Below are 20421 nucleotides of genomic sequence, written 5' to 3' on the forward strand. Positions count from 1 at the left end.
TCAATCCACCATGCCCAATACGTAAGTGCCCCACCCAATTAATCTGTGGATATCAAGATGAGTTTTAAAGGTAAAGAATATTTAGCGGCTTGAGCAATAGCTGAAGTATGACAGGACTACTAACTTTTTACCAAAACCTTGACAAGCAGTCCTTTTCAGATAGTCTTTTAATAAGCCCTGCTAGTACCAGTCCAGTCTTTAACTCTTCAGGGTATAGAATCAAAACTATCTACTTCTCAACTGAGTGGACATATTTGAGTTCAAAATATGGGCTATGATATCTAGTTTATGTCATCGGCCAAATTTGCAACTCCCTAAAATGAAGTTCACTTTTGTGTGATTGCATATGCAATCTGCTGTTTTGAGACAGCAGTTGAAACGAGCCAACAGTAAGGTAACTGGATTTATCTTACTATAGAGCTACTAATCACCAATCATCTGTTGTTTTCCAGTTTACTAGGTTTTTTCTTCATCTCACAACCCCCACGATCAATAAACACATCTCTGCTCTCAAGCCTATCCTTAGGGTATGTATACAAAATCTATTAATCTTATTTGATTTCATTTGAATCAAATACAGACCTCCTATTCTGTAGTCTGCAGACATCTTGAATTACATAACCTCAACATTAAAAAAAGCAAACCAAACCAAAAACACAACAACACAGAAACACCATCAGAAACTGTGAAAAAATAGACCTAGCAGCATTATCTAATTACGGCTTAATAATATTTAATCTTAATTATTGTAGCAGCATTACTTTATCTTCTTTCACCCAGGTAGAGTTCTCTGACTTTTCTGTCTTAGCTTTTCTCTTAGAAGCAAACATGTGCTTGCAAAGTTGAGAAAACCTTATCTTCATCAGCAGGGACACTTCATCCTCCACTACGGGCAGACAGAGACAGCCAAGTTCTCAACAATATCTGCTTCATTTGTACGATCCTCTAGCATATCTTTGCAGTGCTATTATACTCATCACTGAATAATGCTGCAGACTTAGGACAAGATAGTTGTGGGCTTTTTTCTCTTGTCATAGCATAACTTTTCACAGTTTACTTACTGTTTTTATCTTAAAGGTTATAAGACATTTTAAAAAAACATGCAATGGTGTGGAAGAGGCACTTGCCTTAACTCCAAGCTTCAGTCTGCAGCACTGATCAGTGATGGGTGTGATGACACCAACAGAGTGCATGCTGAAGGATCACATAAAGGAAGCTAAAGTTCATGAACGAGAGGGAAAAATAAAACATTGTTAAATGGTGTTAGGGTGAAATATACTCAGGAGCCTGGAGAAGCTAGAGCAAAATACATAACTTTAGCTTGTCTTTCTAAAAAATTCCTAGCTATATTTGTTTTTCATTATTCTGAAAAGACACCTCAGCTCCTGTAACATGGATGAAAGTAGAAAATCCTTGTATTTCCTGGGTAAAGTTCTGGTTCCAATAACGCTGGTGACAAATTACTTACTGAATTCAAAAATACAATATTTTAACCCATGAATAGAACTAGCTTTTATCACTTACAGCTCCTTCATTAACATAGTAGTGAATTATGACAATCTAAGCATTATGTGCTACTAGTTTACATGTAAAAAAAAAAATTAGCTAGTGATATCCTAATTAACTTATTAGCATTTGCCTCATTGGTTCTTTAAAAATATATGTATGTACCTGTGCCATACTGAAGAGACTTCTCACCTTTCCACATGCCCCTACAGTATTGCACTCTTTTGTAATTATTTCAACGTGGATCAACCATCCCACCGTAAAGATCTTACATCCTTTCTCACTTTACAGAGCAACAAGGAGCCCTTTAAGCACTCCCAATGTAAACAAATTCTGAATTATTAAAAATCTTGGCTAAATATTTCTTTCTATGTTTACTATCATTTTATAAAAAGGAGAGTATTTCTGACAAAGAAGAATCCCTTTGTTAGCTAAAAATACGGTGATCCTGAAACAGCAGTACTTTGAGAATATCATTATGTGTCCCACATTAAGCATGCACACAAGGTAATAACAGCCTATGCATTTATGGTACTAACCAAGGTTTACTCAATAAATATTTAACACAGTCTCAGTTCTCAACATGATTTCATACTTAAAGAGTACTTGACACAATGGAAGAACATAGCTATATAATTTTGACCTGTATTGAGGCCTAAACCAGCAGAAAATAAGACAAGGAAGTAATAATCACTCTGACAGTATATCTACCCTTCCTTACTTCCGCATAAGGCTTCTCATCATGAAGCTGAATTTTACACTTACCTGTTAATTAATCATATAAAAAAAATCGCTAAGCCAAAACCAACCATTGAGATTAAATGTGTCATATTGAGGGCTGACTATAATAATTTACACCAAAAACACACAAAAAGAACACATTCTGTCAGAGTATCAGACTCCAAACATCTGCCACTATAGTAAATATCAATATAAGAGTTAAGTAGCTTCACAACTTCTCTCCTCTCCTTGAGGGAAGGATGTCACTGGTTCACAATGTTTTCAGAAACAAGAGCTACCACTACAACTGCCATGGCTTACTTCATTTTCCAATATACCCTACAAATTGTAATTGCTTAAAACCTTCTGTCAAACTGGACAGAGTATTACCAAGACCAAATTCCACAAATTGAAATGCACCTCATTATTCTAGGTTTTATTTGATGAAAATAATATTAATTTTTACTCATCTTCAATACGATTTAGAGCTAGAAGTACTAGTCTCTGAAATTAATTCTTTATCTTTTAGGGAAGAGGAAATGTAAAAATGCTTTGAACATGTCACTAAATAAATATTCTATTATTCTTACATACGAAAAAAGTAAACAAACATTCAAATCATGTTTAGACTACAGGATATGGGAGAAAAAATCTCATGTGAGAGACAAAGAGCAAACCAATCTTGGATTGTAAAGGATTCTGGAGTCATGAGTCACCTCTATCTAACTGACATTCAAACAAAAATTTTAATCCAGACTTCCAAAAGGATTTAAAGTATCTGGAATAGCTTAATAACTAATAAGCAGCATCACCACGTCAGAACAAACTGCAGGCAAAGACATCTCCGTCAACAAGACAGAACTTCATTACATACATGGTACAGGTGTAATCCCATCAATCGAGCTTGTTTGCATCCTAATTATCGTGATATCCTGCAAGCTACCACTAAGAGGCTATAGCACTATCTTCTTGTATCTGTGCTACCATTCCAATCAAATTCTGTTGTATTGACATAATCACCAAACTACATAAACTCTACCTAAATCACTAATTACCAATGAGTACTTTTTGGATTTTGGTCTAGAATTGTTCTAAAGCTACTTCTTTTTTATCAAGCAGTTTAGAAGATATATATGAAACTGGGCTACTGGTTTCTTTTCCTTCATTTTCTTTCTTTAAATAGCAAGGACTGTTTTTAAAGCAGTGACTTGATCCTGCAAAGTGAGATTTCTCATTTTAACACACAAAATTAATGCAAATTTTTCCTAGAAATGTTTACTTATTATCAGATGATATATTAACTTAAATAAATCATTAAATAAATAAATAAAGGCTCAATTACTCTGTGCCAGATTACTGCAGTTTAAGTAAGGAGGATACTTCAAATCATACTCGTCTGGATCTTTCTTCCATACTTCAATTTAATGCAAGGCAGATGTAAATCAGTATTACTTAGTGTTTTAGTTCTTCCTGCCTTCTTGCAAGATGTTTCAATTTCCACTCTCTAAAGATACAATTTACATATTTACTGAAATATAAGGGCTGAAGTTAACATTACAACTGCTTACAGATGTAAAAATGCCTAATCAAATAAGATCTATAAGAAAGATATAGCAAAGAAAAACAAAAAAGCATGTGTAAAATTTAACACTTCAAGGTGCTTATAAACCTAAAATTCCTAAAAGCAGTTCCTGACATTTTTCTATTCTATGCTGAGTCAAAGCCAAATGAAATCAAGGTCCACAAACTGGAAAATGTAAAGTAGCAAATTAATATAAGAGGTTTATTGATATGCAAAAAGCTTCAAGTTACTGCAAAATAGGTATATTAATACATCCTCTTCACATTAAATCCTCTTCATTACAACCACTTTGCCTTCTGAAGTGTACAAACACATATTTGCATGCAGTATATTAATCTCTGTGTTTTACTCAATATGAAAACACTACCAGTTGCTGTACATTCATGGGAATGACTTTCAAGCCTATGTAATGAAGCATGAAGTAGGAAGTCACAGGTTAAAATGACCTTTCAAAACAGACGTGGTACTGTATATTACAAAAAGAAGGGCTTTCAGATAGCATATAAAATAACCGCAAAGGACTACTCACCATGTCATATGCTGTTACAATCTTTTTCAAGACCTCTGGAACAATCCCTTGGAGCTCCATAGTCGGATACTGATCATTGAGATTCAGTACTACCAAGGGTGTATTATCCGGCCCAACCAAGCGCGTAGACACTGCCAAAATGCACTGCATAAGATTTGCTACAGGAGAGAGGCCACATAATTCTTTGAATGAAACTACTGCATTCTGCAAAAAGGAAAGAAAGAGTTTCCCTTACAGATAAATATGAATTTTAATGTCTCATTCTTTCAGGATAAAATACTTCATCATTATAGCTGAGCTACAATGTGGAATCACCACAGCTTTTCCCTGAAGAACTGCTCGTTTTCCAAAGCAACCAGTATTACACATCTATTTTACCACAAATGTTAAAAATTCAAACAGAATACTCGCCATGGGAAAAAAAAGTCTATTAAGAACAAGTATGTCTGGTCTCTATCACAACTAAAAGTAACCATGCAAATAAAGGAATTCTAACACATACTGGTTACATATTTTGAAAAATTCTAAAAGACATTGCAAAGGAATTCTTTAAATGTCACCAAGAGAAACAAAAAATTAGGTGCTGAATGTTCCAAAGAAGCAAAGTGAAGTGGAAGGAGGAATTAAGCCCATTTGTAACTTTAAAAATATCTGAACTATAGTCCAGACGTGCTGTGGATCTGCTGGCTCCCATTTGGTGTGATTCGCAAACCCAGCACTCCATTACTGATGCCATTACTATCACAGCATCACACTTAAGTGAATTTTTAAGGTATTTTAATAGAAATACCAATTTTGTACCTTTCCCTAAAATTTATTATAGTTGTATTTTATATCCAATATGGCAGAATGTAAGACCATACATTTAAACATGAAGAAAATTTCCAGTATTAGAAATACAATGTGACTCCAAGCAGCCACTGAAATTCCATGATGGGAATATTCTCAGCACTGTAATGAATTTATGATTTTGTACCAAGTGGGAGCTGGTGATCTCTGTCAGGTCTGGAGTTTGTGTTCCTGTAGGAAACAAAAACAAAAACATGGTATATTTAAGCTACAAATGTGCTCAGTCCTCCTTTCTCTCATGTCTTAACCAAGCAGGGTATCTGACTAGTTTTAGGACACAGATTTTCATTTTTAACCAAAACCACTTTCCATCCTGTTGGCATGGAAAGACTCCTCTGTGGACAAACTTCTCAGAGAGATATCATGTCAACCTTAATGCAAACAGGAATCAAACATGGAGCATTTTGCTGTCCTTTTCTGACACAAAACACCCAAAGCAGACTTACATATTCACCCCTGAATACTAAGTTACATCTGCTACAGTCACAGTGTACTTTAGTAAACATTTAGTAGCATCTCATGTTATAGTTTCATCAGTGATGAATATGTAACAAGTTACGACATCAGCTTTTGTCATGATAATGTAGTACCTAACCAAAAGAAGAGAAGAGGCTAGCTATGTGTATAAAGATTTAGAGAAACCGCTGAACTCACTGCTCCATGCTTTCTTTTTTTCTCTTCTTCCATCTTGTATTACAAAAAAAAAAAAAACTTCACTCTTTATAATCTGGCTGATGGGGACATTATGTATTTCTGTATCATAAAACTCATAACAATTTATAATGCAAAATTTCAGTAATACAGAAATTAGACGAATCTCACATTCCCTGACATAAGTTGATATTTATTTTGACTGGTTTATTTACTTCTACTAGCTATACACCCTTAGTAACACAGTGTTTAAATTGCACACATTATTTAATCTGTCAGTAAAGCTATGCAAAACTAATATTCTCCCATGTTTCTAAAATATCTTCTGGATAGCATTTTGAGAAATAATAATGATGGATTTAGTCAATATCACAACTTTCAAACTGATGGAATACATAAAATACTTTTCAGTAATTCATGTTCAAAGAAAACACACTGTAAAGCATGTTTTCTGTTATATCCGTTCTGAAAAATACTGCAGCACACACAGGAAAGAGTAAAGAAGCTACAAAAACTGTATGTTTTCATTTTTTCCTCAAATCTTAGGTTAAGCTCTTACTTGAAAGTTATCTTACAATACAGAATCCTTTATAAGATGGACGTCTGTCTTTCAATAGGTGAACTACAGGTAAAGTTCACTTAATATGTAGCTCATAAAATGAAACTTATGAGTCAAAATATCATCCCTGTATTTTTTTAATAATCTTTTAGAACAGTAATTTCATATACCAAATGGAATGGGAGAGCTCCATAATGCTGTAGTAATTCCCTCTTTTATATGAAGACAATTTGTTTTAAAACTGAATTATTATTAAAATCTCTTCAATATAAGATCATTCATGAAGAAAATTTTTCAACACTGATGTGCCTTTAAAATCCAGAATCAAGTCTCAGGCGTTTCCTTTAATAGGTTTCCCCTTAAGGTTACATAAGAGGATTTAATAGGTCACTTCATTTGAAATGACTATGCTTAATTTTATTGATCACTGCTAGTATTCCATCAGAAGTTTACAGATAGTTAAAAGCCTTATTAAATAAACCACAACTTTAAAGATCACTTTAATCTATGTCTAAAAGGGTTTATTTGCCTAGAATCTTCATTGGAATCTCCAAAAAGGGCATTTTTCAAGTGGGATCTCTTGGCTTCCACAAAAATAAGAACCTCAGCCTGTACTTTTTCCTGAAATGCAATGTATTTACTACACATGACCGTTAAGGTAAGGTAATTACTTCTAGAGGATGCCTTCTAATATCTTAGCGCTAATTCCAAGTATTTCTAATGTTTGTTGCCAGAAGAATCATGGGAAGTAAATGGTCTTTCTGAAAGTACTGCCTTCTATTGGGAAGGAGGAAAAAACAAAACCTCAGTGAAACTATGCTAAACACACTTTCACGTATAAGAAGCTTTTTAATAAGTAGTAAAATCTCCTTATTCTATCAGCTACATTTTCCTCTTGCATTTCTGTTTCATTTAATTTTCTGAAACTGAAATATTGCCATACCTTCCTCTAGTGTATATAACATTCCTTTAGACACAGGACTTGAGTTCTCACACTAGAGTCATATTTCCACTTCCACTCAAAAAAATACGCACATGCATCCAAGGTTACTTCAGCAGATGGTATCACCTAAAAGATTGCTTTGATATAACCCATTTTTTAAGCTATTCATCATTAGACTTAATGTAACTTACAAAATGCAGCAAGACTCTAAAAAACACATATTCCATAAACATAATACAAAAATACACACAAGAACTGATGAATTCATCATTAGAACTGTACCTGCATATTTTCTCTCAAATCTGTGGCATCTCGAATAGGTTGGAGAGCATTCTTGAACACTTCATCTATTGTTTTAATCCACAATGTTCTCATAGAAGCATATTCTCGTGATTTCTTGCCCTTCCTCACCGAGAGGCCCCGCTTATGAGGTTTCCCACCACCCCTGCGATTAGTAATGGCCACATGCACAAAGAGGGAAGCATGTGCTAGAACTTCACCAGTTAAAGACTGCAGAGGAATGTGCCGATAACCAGTCTGTAGACACTCAAAGGGAATAGTGTACTGCCCGATAAACTCATCCCCAATGTAATCATCATCCAGCACTACAAAACGCACCATAGCTAGTTCTGGTAAATTTATTTGAAATTCAAAACTTTCATCAAAAATTGGGTTATCCCCGTTCTGATGCATAGTTTTCGTCCTTTGCTCTGCACAGTCAGCAGGGATTCCATGTATTTCAACATAGACATAAGGATCCACAACATCACCTTTGGCACCTGATCCTTTGGGTTTAGGAAAGTTTTGCCCACTAATGATTTTAATATGAAGCAGCTGAGGTGAAACTCCAGGCACGGTGTCTTTCGTATTCGCGCTAAAGAAGGACACTTCTTCTCTCATGATAGCAGGACGAAGGACATAGCCACAGTTCCCATTTTGTCGAAACCAACCAATGTTAAGATCCATCATTAAGCCTGGTGTTTGAAAGTTCATTGCTACGATCTGACAACCACACTTCCAAAAGTCCTGGGGATTCATATTACTAGAGTCAATCCTCATTGGACTGGGAAAAACTCTGGCAAGAAAACGTTTGTTATAATTTACAAAGTCTCCTGGGTTTTCATTGGCATATTTGCTAGCAAGCACTTCGTTAAATGAGCACACTTCCCAGTACTTCTGGAGCTGAAATGAAACTTGAAACTCTTTGAACTGAACTGACTTACAAATGCTTACCAACTCAGAGAGTTCTTTGCAGAGCTGAAATCGTTTCCCCGTCATCGAGTTTTGCTGTTCTACCCCCTCTTTACCCACTCTCTGTGACATTTCTGCTCCTTCATCTTCATCTGTAACATCTCCCTCTAGTCCAGAACAATTAGAGGAAAGCTTCTTTGCTTTAATTAGTATTTTCCCTTTCAGTGATTCCGGTGATGGAAGATAAGTCTCTTCAATGTTTGGAGACTGTGTATGTAGTTTGTCCCCCAAAATTTTCTTCATGTGTTGTACCATCACTTTCTGCTGCTTAATAGAACAATGATTTTCTAAACATAAAATAAGAGGGTATTCTGAAGCAAAAAATGCATACTTGTTAATAATGTCAATCACGCTACGGAAGACAATCTGCGATGTCATTGTATGTCCTGTGTAAATCACAGGCTCATTATCCGGACCATCCCATACATCCAGTTCAACACTACGACAACCCATTTTAAGAGCACGAATGTAACCTGTGATGTCAGAAGGCCCTCGAAACTGATCCTCTATCAAATACGTATTATGGGATGAATTTATAAAATAATGAGATAAAGGTTGTTTCATATCTTGACAAACTTTTTTGTGTTCTGGATCAAATATGTGGCAGTCTGGTGACGTAAGGTAATTCGTAAACCCATCTATAGAAAGACAACCCTTTTCCTGGCCTTCTTTGGCTGGTTCATATTTCTGAATAATTTCAAGGCTTATTTCTTCCGTGACGTGTGCCATACCCTGTTCTGCTTCTAAAAACATCATGAGGTCCTTGGTATCAAGAAATTCTTTATTGCTTGAAAACTGAACTAATAAGAAATAGATTTCAGGTCTGGTACAAAGCTCATGAAAAACTTCAATAAACTCTTCTTTTGTTACTTCAGTACCAGTTTTTTCCTTGGATCTATGTAACTCCTTGAATTTTAGTTCAATTTTATTTGTTTTTAAGCCTGGATTTAAGTCTTTTATAAACTGTACAGCATTACACAGGGGTATATGTCCCAAATTATCTACATCTGATTCACTGAACATTTGTGAAAGCCATGAAGTCCGCATATTATCTTGAGTACTTTCTATCATATCTAGAGTATGCTTTCCATAAGAAATCAGGTATCTTAAGCCAGTAACCCAAATATTTGCAACGTCTGCTGAGTTAGCAACGAGATCTAGTGACTCATAGTTTTCTCCATATATAATTGAAAATGCACAGTCTTCTGATATCTGGTCATATATTCCATTACTGCGAAAAATATCCGTATTTTTTCCCGTTCTTACTTCTTTGATTGATTTAATATCAATCTTTGCTTTTTCAGAATCCTTTTTTGAAGGTTCCCAGCGTAGAGACTGCATATCTGCATCTAGAAGAAAGTATCGGTGATACACCCTGGAGTTGGATCGAATCTTTTTGAGCTCAGAGCCTTCGACCATCGCATTTATACAGTCACTTGCACTGCTGATCTTTTTCTCAGTTGGCATACTGCTGAATGACACAGTCTTTTTCCGTTCTCGCTTTTGTTTCGTACCATCCTGGTAAACAAGGAGGGGGAAAAAAGAAAATATGCATCAGTATGATTTTGCTCAACATTGAAATAGGTATCAGCTTACAGCTGAAAGTTCATTAAGTAGTTCAAAAAGGTCTAGCATATGTGTGATGACCAGCAGGATAGCATTTCTATAAAAAAAATTTAAAAAACCAAAAAACAACATTAAAACAAACAAACAAACAAACACAACCTGATAATGGCTTAATGTTTGTTCTTGGCTGTGTAACTAATCTTCCAGGGTCTTTTTTTTTTTTAATATTTTGTTTGAACAAGAAATTAAACAAAGCAAGTTTTGGATGCTAATGAAATAATAATGCTGTATAATTCCTTTTTTTTCAGTAATAACCTACTTACAGAGATAATGGGTTCTACAGCTAAGACAGTAGAAAGTAAGATTTCCTCTGAGTCTTTATACAGTCCTACAGACACTTGCTGAAGTTTGTCAGTAGAGAATCTAAGGCTCTAATACCATGCTGACAGGGTCCTCATGAACACCAGACAAACGTTAATACACACTTGACTACATGAAATACACAGGACACGGACATTAAACTAAAAGAAAAGAACTAAAAAAGAAAAAATAACGTAATTTAGCCAACTCTATTTGCTTAGGTATAATCAATTTCATGAGAAAAAAAATTAATTTCAGAAAACTCTGTGCTTTCATTATCTGCATTTTCTGAGACTGAAAAATGCTGTGGTTTGGGGTTTTTTTAAAAGCATCATGTGTCTTGATAAGCTAACTTTTAGTCCAAAATAATACTTTCATGAAATAATCTTTTTGTGTTCGGTATCCTATTTAGAAGCATTCTTCTCATATTCCAGCAGTGCTCAAAAAAAATTACTTTTCCAGCTTTATACAAAAAGAATGTTGATTTTCCCTCTAGTAGTTTTCAGTTTGAAGTATGTTCCTGCGCAAACCAGCATTGCTTATATGGCAGAAAGGAGAGGCAAAGAAAACTTCTAATGACTGCTATGCTGAACAGATGTTCAAGTAAAAACCATCCATTACAAAATGCATTTCCAGTTCAGGGCATATGTGCTGTATGTTTGATTTCATTACATTAAAAATGCAGAACTCTGCTTTTGTAATTTCATTTATAAGCATCTGAAAAGCCCTTCATTGAAAACAATGATTAGTAAAGTAAGAAGACTTAATATTTGCTGTTCCGTGTTTGAGTAAATTAATCAACCACATAATTCTTGCACCTTTAATGACAGCAGAATTTGCTTTACACAAGTTCTCAAGAGACCAGTAGAAGTGAATAGCCCTACGGATGACTGTTTTATTTGCAACTCCAGATCAAACATCTGCAATGGATACCGCACAGGGCTGACTCTTGGAATTTAATTACATGTAGTCTGGGCATGAGGATTGCTTTCAAACAAAAGCAAATTTCCCTTTTTTTTTTTTTTAACAAAAAAAAAGAAGAATATTTTTGTTCTATTTTAAGCCCAGCTTCTTGTCTGGCTACCTGTCTATGTATTTCCTAACCTGACAAAGTGGCAAGGGACATCCCCACAGACATGAGGAATGACATCCCTGTCCAGTACTTTAGGGCTTATAATAAAGCATGCTGAAACTCCTTAATGTTCCAGATTCCTCAGTCATAGATCAAGGAGAGGAAGGTATTTCTTGAACTCTTCAGTGAGAGCCAGCTGACAGATAACCTCCTGACACCAGCACCCTCCAGGCCTGGGAAGCATTCCCTTGCCTGACCATGCTCAGTATTTACCAAACAGAGGGAAGGTCTGCGCCTTTCCCCATGATGAGGATTGTGTCTGAACCAAGATACTAAATAACAAGGGAGACAAAAATCCGCTGTTTCTTGATGCCATCTGATGTAAACAGGTCCACCTTAAGGCAACCCCATTCCCAACTCTGGTTACTGAACTGGAGTTTACACATGTGAATCAGAGGAATAATTCATTCTACCACCTGTAAAGCTATTTTGCTTGCCTGCCAGATGAATTTGAAACCCGTTTCACAATATTCTGCATTTCTGCAGGCTAAGGCAATGTGACCGCTTGGTTTATTCATATAAAGCCTGTTGGCGGTACACATCACTGTCTGAATGTGATGACCGTGCAGACAAATTTTAAAATACTCTTGTGAGTTTCTCATAGCTCTGAACTCCAGAACACCCTTCATTAGTTTTTGCTTCTCCAGAGATCAATGACCCCAAGCTACCAGACTGCCTGTGCAAGTCTCCATCCTGACAGACATGGCTGTCACAATCAATCTGCATAAATGGAAGAACTTAGAGGATATTTTCCCAAATTCTCCACCTGTCTGAAAAGAAACAGAAGAGAAACTCTCACTCATAAGCTGAGAATGTAATTGCTTAGAGTGTGCACAAACTGTATGGAATAGGTTTGTAAGTCTCAGAGATACAGTGTGGCATGGAGAGTCAGATATATTCTGCTGTATGATGTGGAAGATTTCACCCTGAAAGTGGGGTGGCATTCATCAATCATGGCCAGGTCTCTCATGGCCTTAAGTTTGTCTTGAATCAAAAAGTCTGTCATGGCAGAAAACGGTATGTATCTGAACAAATACTGGAGTGACTTTGCAGCATAGAAGAGACTCACAGTGGTCTTGATGCTGTTCAAGATGCTTGAAGTGAGGCTGGCTGTGCAGTACAAATTAATAAATCTGTCCACAGCAGAAGCTACAATTTTTGTGCTGAAACAACTTTCAGAGCCATTCTATGATCTCTCACACAATGAAGACCATGTCAATCTTCACATTACAACAGGTACTCCTAGTAAATACTTCCCGTTCTTCAGAAGACTTTATCATTGAAACCGAAACGACCACATTATCGATACTTTTCCTAAAACTATCTGTGACACATCCAAGAGCACCTGCAATAAGTTTTGAGAAACAGACCAGACTACAGATACTTTGCTAATATCCACTACAAGTGAAAACACAAAGAGTTTAGTTTATCCAGGAGTCTGTAGCAACAGAAAGCAAAGTAACTAGCAGTTTAAAAACCAGGAATAATCCCAGCTGACATCTATGGCACTTAAGAGACGGAGACAGCAGCAGCAAGCAGCTTAAAAGAACAAATAGGGAAGAGTTTTTCCATTATAACTTTTTTTTTTTTTAAATTCCTCTCAAGGTACAGACAAAAAAATGGTTGTATGACTAACGTGGCACTATCCACAAAACAATTATGGAGACGACAAAGATCTTGAATTGGATGCCGAAAGACATGCACATCGTTCCCAAACAGCAAAGCTTTTAATACATTAAACTTTATCATAACATTACTTAAACAGACGTTCCAATAAACACTGGTACTGATAGGGATGGTGGTGGACTTCAGAGATTTGATCACCTAACAGATCAAGTTGATAGAGGAAACAAAGAATAGTGCAAGGTTTGTAAACATCTACTAAAGGAGAGTAAACTTTACGACCTGTAAATGCCCAAATGAATCATGGGAAGAAACTGGGCCTGCCACCCCCTTGAGGTGGGAAGTGAGGGGTTGCAACTGGAGCATTGAGCAGGACAATCCTTCCACCAGCCAACCGTGAACCTCACAGCCACCAATGCAAACTCCAGAGATGGGTGTCTGCGATCCTGCCTCTCTCCATGACTAAAGCAGCTACCTGCAGCTTTGATGCGGTAGTTATGTTCACTGGGATTTGAAGATTAAGGCCTCTGTCTGCATCTAGCCCACTAAGGTACTCCTTTTGGAACAGAAGACTTGAAAAAGAAAAGACAATAGTAACAAGAGGAAGTGGCAAAATGACATGTTTTTAGAGCACTCATCTGGGAAGTTAAAGTCCCTGATGTCATTACCCCTTAAACATTTCACTCAGTGACCCTGGATGCAAAACATACTAACAGTCACATAATCACAGAATGGTTGGGGTTGGAAGGGACCTCCGGAGATCATCTAGTCCAACCCACCTGCTAAAGCAGGTTCACCTAGAGCAGATCGCACAGGAATGTGTCCAAGTGGGTGTGAGAGTCAGTCCAAAGAACAGCATCTGCCTGAACATCGCCATCAGGAACTGAGAGAACTGAGGTCCTCACAGAAAAAACACACATGGACAATGATTTGGAGAAAGGCCTGAGGAGAAGCATTGTGTTGCACAGGTCTCTCTGACCTGGAGGGCTACTGCTAACAATGGCTGCTGTATGGACTTCGCCCACTGCTTCAGCCAAGCTAGCCCCCGCCTCCTGAAAGGGATTGTTATGCGGGTCTCTTCAACCCAGGGACAATGGCTGCCATCCAGAAGATGGATTCTCACCTGTTGTCTCAGTCACACCTTGTCCCCCACCAGCTCCCTCAAACAATGGCCAATGCAGGCCAAGTAAGCACTGGCAAGAGAGGTGAAGATTCTTCGAGCCTGTGCAGTTTAAGCCTGAGTTGCAAAACCAAGGTGGAGACTGGTCTCAAACAATGGGAGCAAGGAGGGGGGTGAAGAAGCATAAAGATGGTTCCTGACTGGACATCACTGAGATCTCCCCACCAGACAATCTCGAACCACGACGAAGGACTGGCAGGACTCTATGGGACCAGAGACCAGAGGGATGCCTCTGAAGCTTGACTGGTGATAAACACATCCTCATTCCCACTTTTTTCTTTCCCTGTTTCTTTTCCCTTTTTCTTACTCTCTCTCTCGCTATCGCGTGCCACTTTACGGACAAAATAATAAAGTAACACCGTTTGATTGAATTATAACCCCTCGGCATTTTGGTTGACTTAATTTTACACTCTGAGATCAAGGTAAGAGTCCATCACCGAGCGGACCGTGACAGTGGGTTTGAATGTCTCCAGAGAAGGAGACTCCACAACCTCTCGGGGCAGCCTGTTCCAGTGCTCTGTCACCCTCAAAGTAAAGAAGTTTCCCCTCATATTCAGATGGAACCTCCTGTGCTTCCATTTGTGCCCACTGCTCCTCATCCTATCATTGGGCACCAATGCAGTCCACTCAGCAGGGACCTGAACAATGAGTTTAACCCTCTTGGGGAACATTCATCTCCCCAAGTGACAGATCCTGCTGCTCCTTGTTTATGCTCCAACTGTACAAAACTTCCATTCGTGCTTATGTACCAGAGGTTCATCAGGAGCTTAGAAGGCAGCTCCATCCTTATCTTCTGAGCATGTGGCTAGCACAGGAGGAGCTGCACATTTGAAGATCCCCAGGATGACAGACCAGAGCCCAATTACTCAGCGATGAGTGATGTTTGTGAATCTGAGGGTCAGTGTTGTGGCAATGCTCTAAACAATTACTAATGAGTAGGTGAGAATACAGGCCATGCCTAAGTTTGGTTAATTTTGTTTTGTTTTTTTAAATCACACTACTGTAAAAGCTGTTTTAGAAGTAATTTAAGGTACATCTGTAGCCAACAGTTGCAATACCATTCACAACTTTATGATGAGGACAGTTTGATGATCTTCATGATGAACACAGAGTGAACTACTCTTCTGACACTATAGAACTCATTGACAACTTGGTTTTATAGTGCATGTGACATTTCAGTAGCCAATTTGAGTATGAAAAACTGCCTGTCTTCTTCAAATGCAATTCAGCAGTAATAGCAAAATCACCTACCTTAACACCACGTTTTACATAAGCCTATTTCAGAAAGTGGTTAAAAAAAAAAAAAAAAAGCTTTGTTTATTTAATTAAGATTCCTAAGCATTTTTCTTCAGGACCCAGCAAAACAAAACCCCATGAATTTTATAGATTTTCTTTACATTTAAAAAAGCATCCAGGTATGTCTATGTATAGTTAAATGTATTCAAAGGAAAAAGCCACAGATATTTAAGACAGCACTTTAAAATACTCAATTTCTAAATGCATTTTAATAAAAATATTACACTGGTAATTTGTTCTTTTCCAAGGTTACACCTGTGGTTTTAGAGATATAAATGCAGACATCGATCAGCAAATGAGTTACAAATACAATGTCAGCATCATATTAACTTTCTCTTTAGAAATATTTTCATTGCAAAAATATTTAGAACTTTCTTTAACAATATCTTTAACTTACAGGGCAACAATAAACAGGACCGCTTACTTTTGTAAACACACTAAAAAAACCCAAAATTAATTGTTATGTGCAGGTTGCCTATCTACAGCTGCCAGCTCATTCCAGAGTGTGACTTGCAGTATTCTAGAAGAAGCTAAGCATGTTTTTGTGTGAAAGAGTCAGTAGGAAAAAAGGAAGGAAAATAACAGGTAACTAAAATCAGCAACATTTCATCTTTGTTACACAAAATTTAGCCTTTATTTCAAAACTTACATGCAGTTAAAGGCAGAGTGAGTCCTCTTTGGAAGAAGGTGGGAGAAGGGGGAGGGAAAGAACAGAGAAGATGGAACAGGAAAGGCATTTCAGCATGAGGAGCCACGTCCCCAAAGGCAGGGGGGCTACATCCTTGGGGTACCCTCTCTCAGCCTAATTCTCTCAGCTTAATTCTCCTGGAATCAGCAACCTGGCAGAAGAATCTGTTGACAGCCATCACTCAGCCTCTCTCCTCTAGTCAAGTATCTATCTTCTTCCTAGTCAGTACCTTTTAAGTTGCCATTACTAGGAGATTCTGACTAACACACTGACCCAAATTCACTAGAAAGCACGTACTTTATATAACGCTTTAACACAGCTGTCCAAAGCTCGCAGAGCATGGGGAAATCAAAACAAGAAAAAAGTCTCAAAGTAATTAGCAGTTCAGCTGACAGAATTCCAAACACTTCAGAAACAGCACATATTAACTCACATCGTGTACAATGGTTTCTGAATGGGACTGCAGCCACTGTTTAATGGTACACAGCACTGAGCAGTTTTATTTAAGACAAAGTAAAGAGTCCTCAGTTGAAATAATAGGCATTTGAGGGGAGACAAAACATCAGCTATTTGGAAAACACGAGGCCTCCCACACCTCGTGAATCACTATGTTTGAGCTCAGAATTTGAATATTTTTCCAGACTGGTATTCACAGCATATCTGCTGTTTGCAGAAATATTTTAAGAGAAACGTACTCTTTCAACGTGTGGTAGGTTGACCCCAGCCAGACCCAGTTTCTCAATGTTATAAATAACAGTGAGAAGGAAAGAAAAATATGAAGATTAGCTGCATAGGTAACTTTTTAATCACTTTTTTTAAAAAAACGAACGGAATTCTATTATTAAAGAAATATGGATACGGGGGAAGTTTTAGCTCCAACATTCAAACAAAAATTATCTATATTATTTCAGATCAGCTAATTGCATGGTTCATTACATTGGGTTTGCGTGACAAGGTTTTGGTAGCCAGGGGTCTACAGGGGCGGCTCTGTGAGAAGCTGGTGGAAGCTTCCCCATGTTTGGTAGAGCCAATGACAGCGGACCCACCACTGGCCAAGGCCAAGCCCATCAGTGACAGTGGTAGCGCCTCTGGGGTAACACATTAAGAAAGGGAAAAACAAACTGGGCACCAGCAGTCGGAGAGAAGAGTGACAGTATGTGACAGGAACAACCCTGCAGACACCAAGGTCAATGAAGGAGGAGGGAAGGTGATGACCATGGTGAGGCTGGCTGTCCACCTGCAGCCCATGGAGGTCCACAGAGGAGCAGAAATACACAGGCAGCCCATGGAGGACCCCAGGCTGGAGTAGGTGGATGCACCAGGAGGCTGTGACCTCATGAGAATACGCTCAGGATCAGAGCATCCCCACATGTAGGAAGTCAAGGAAGGTAGCCAGGAGGCCTGTGTGGTTGAATAGGGATCTGTTGGGTATGCTCAAGCAGAAGAGGACAGTTTACAGGTCATGGAAGCAGGGGCTGGCCACTTGGGAGGAATATAAGGCTGCTGTTAGAGGATGTAGGAAGGCAGCTAGGATAGCCAAGGCCTCCTTAGAATTACAGCTGGCAAGAGGGATCAAGGACAGCAAAAAGAACTTTTTGAAATACATAGCAGATAAAACTAATACCAGAGGCAATGTAGGCCCACTGATGAATGGGGTGGGTGCCCTGGTGGCAGAAGCTACAGAGAATGCAGAATTACTGAATGCCTTCTTCGTCTCTGTCTACTCTGCTGGAGGCTGCCCTGGGGAGCCCTGTACCCAAGATCCCGGACAAAGCCAGGTCAATGGAGGAGTTTGCTTTAGTCGATGAGGACTGGGTTAGGGAGCAATTAAATAGTCTGGACATCCATAAATCCATGGGTCCAGATGGGATGCACCCACGGGTGCTGAGGGAGTTGGCTGAAGTCATTGCTAGACCGCTTTCCATCATCTTTGCCAAGTCTTGGGAAACAGGAGAGGTGCCCGAGGATTGGAGGAAAGCAAATGTCACTCCAATCTTCAAAAAGGGCAAGAAGGAGGACCCGGGTAATTATAGACCGGTCAGCCTCACCTCTGTCCCTGGGAAAGTAATGGAACAGCTTATCCTTGGTGCTATCTCAAGGCATATCAAGGATAAGAGGGTCATTAGGAGCAGTCAGCATGGCTTTACCAAGGGTAAGTCATGCTTGACCAACCTCATAGCCTTTTATAAGAATGTAACAAGGTGGATGGATGATGGCAGAGTGGTGGGTGTGGTCTATCTTGACTTCAGTAAAGCCTTTGACACAGTCTCCCACAGCATCCTCTCAGCTAAGTTGAGGAGGTGTGGTCTAGACAACAGAGTAGTGAGGTGGGTTGCAAACTGGCTTAAGGAGAGAAGCCAGAGAGTGGTAGCCAATGGTGCGGAGTCTAGTTGGAGGCCAGTATCTAGTGGAGTGCCTCAGGGGTCAGTACTGGGGCCAATATTATTCAATATATTCATTAACGATTTGGACGCGGGAATAGAGTGTACTATCAGCAAGTTTGCTGATGACACTAAGCTGGGAGGAGTGGCTGACACGCCAGAAGGTTGTGCTGCCATCCAGCGGGACCTGGACAGGCTGGAGAGTTGGGTGGGGAATAACCTGATGAAATTTAACAAGGGAAAGTGTAGAGTCCTGCATCTGGGCAGGAACAACCCCAGGTTCCAGTATAGGTTGGGAAATTACATGTTAGAGAGCAGTGTAGGGGAAAGGGACCTGGGAGTCCTGGTGGACAACAGGATGACCATGAGCCAGCACTGTGCCCTTGTGGTCAGGCAGGCTAATGGCATCCTTGGGTGTATTACAAGGGGGGTGGTTAGTAGGTTGAGAGAGGTCCTCCTTCCCCTCTACTCTGCCCTGGTGAGACCCCATCTGGAATATTGTGTCCAGTTCTGGGCCCCTCAGTTCAAGAAGGACAGGGAACTGCTGGAGAGGGTCCAGTGTAGGGGAACAAAGATGATTAAGGGAGTGGAGCACCTCCCTTATGAAGAAAGGCTGCGGGAGCTGGGTCTCTTTAGTTTGGAGGAGACTGAGGGGTGACCTTATTAATGTTTATAAATATATAAAGGGTGAGTACCACGAGGATGGAGCCAGGCTCTTCTCGGTGGCAAACAATGATAGGACAAGGGGTAATGGGATCAAGCTGGAACACAAGAGGTTCCACTTAAATTTGAGAAAAAACTTCTTCTCAGTGAGGGTGACAGAGCACTGGAACAGGCTGCCCAGGGAGGTTGTTACTCTGGAGACATTCAAAACCCGCCTGGACATGTTCCTGTGCAACCTCACCTAGGCATTCCTGCTCCAGCAGGGGGATTGGACTAGATGATCTTTTGAGGTCCCTTCCAATCCCAAACATACTGTGATACTGTGAAAATATTAAATCGAAGTGATATTTCAATACATTAAATGAGCACACACAAATCCACGTCTTTCAAACATGTATAAACAATCTGATATTGCTTACTCTGCTGAAAATAAAGGAGTTGTAACTGTTTATACTGTTTGATTTTGATCTAAATTTAAAAAAATATATAGTAACCAAGACATGGCCATTTTGCAGTTTCATGCTGCCAAGTATGTTTGCCTCAGAGCAGCAACTACTGTAACTCAGAAATGCAGTTATGTTTATAAAGCAATGAGAGAACTTGATAATACTATATCTAAATATTAAAATACAATACTAAAAATGACATTCAAACACCACTGAGGTGTTCTTTCATATGTAAGTATATCTGAATATTTATGATAGTAAAATAAAGGAGCATTTGGTTTCATGAGTTAATCTGCAACACAAATGAGTAAGGGAAAGACAAGAAGAAAAGTCTAGCTCAAAAGAAAATAAATAAGAAGTATCTAAGGAAACTGCCCAGACTGCTGTGAGCACGGAGAGAGCCAAAGCCTGAGTTACGCTTGGCATGAATGTCCAAGTTTTTTATTTTATTGAGTCAGTTACAGTTCAGGCTTCTGGGTTTTATTTCCAATGGAAG

At 38.6% G+C, this 20421-nt stretch overlaps 1 protein-coding gene across 4 annotated transcripts in view; it reads right to left on the reverse strand.

The window, feature by feature from the left end:
* Nucleotides 1-20421, reverse strand: part of PLCL2 (phospholipase C like 2) — a 106257-nt gene that overhangs the window by 36830 nt on the left and 49006 nt on the right. For 3 of the 4 annotated variants that reach the window (XM_065831952.2, XM_071804969.1, XM_071804970.1), the window contains exons 3-4: nt 7622-10108; nt 4338-4541 (exon numbers count right to left, since the gene is read on the reverse strand). In XM_065831952.2, coding sequence (XP_065688024.1) covers nt 4338-4541; nt 7622-10108 — 2691 coding nt within the window. Of the gene's footprint in view, nt 1-1093; nt 1217-4337; nt 4542-7621; nt 10109-20421 lie in introns of those variants that run through there. The other variant, XM_071804971.1, reaches the window with a different exon arrangement.

This window comes from Patagioenas fasciata, chromosome 2, assembly GCF_037038585.1.
Source record: "Patagioenas fasciata isolate bPatFas1 chromosome 2, bPatFas1.hap1, whole genome shotgun sequence".
Taxonomy (NCBI): domain Eukaryota; kingdom Metazoa; phylum Chordata; class Aves; order Columbiformes; family Columbidae; genus Patagioenas; species Patagioenas fasciata.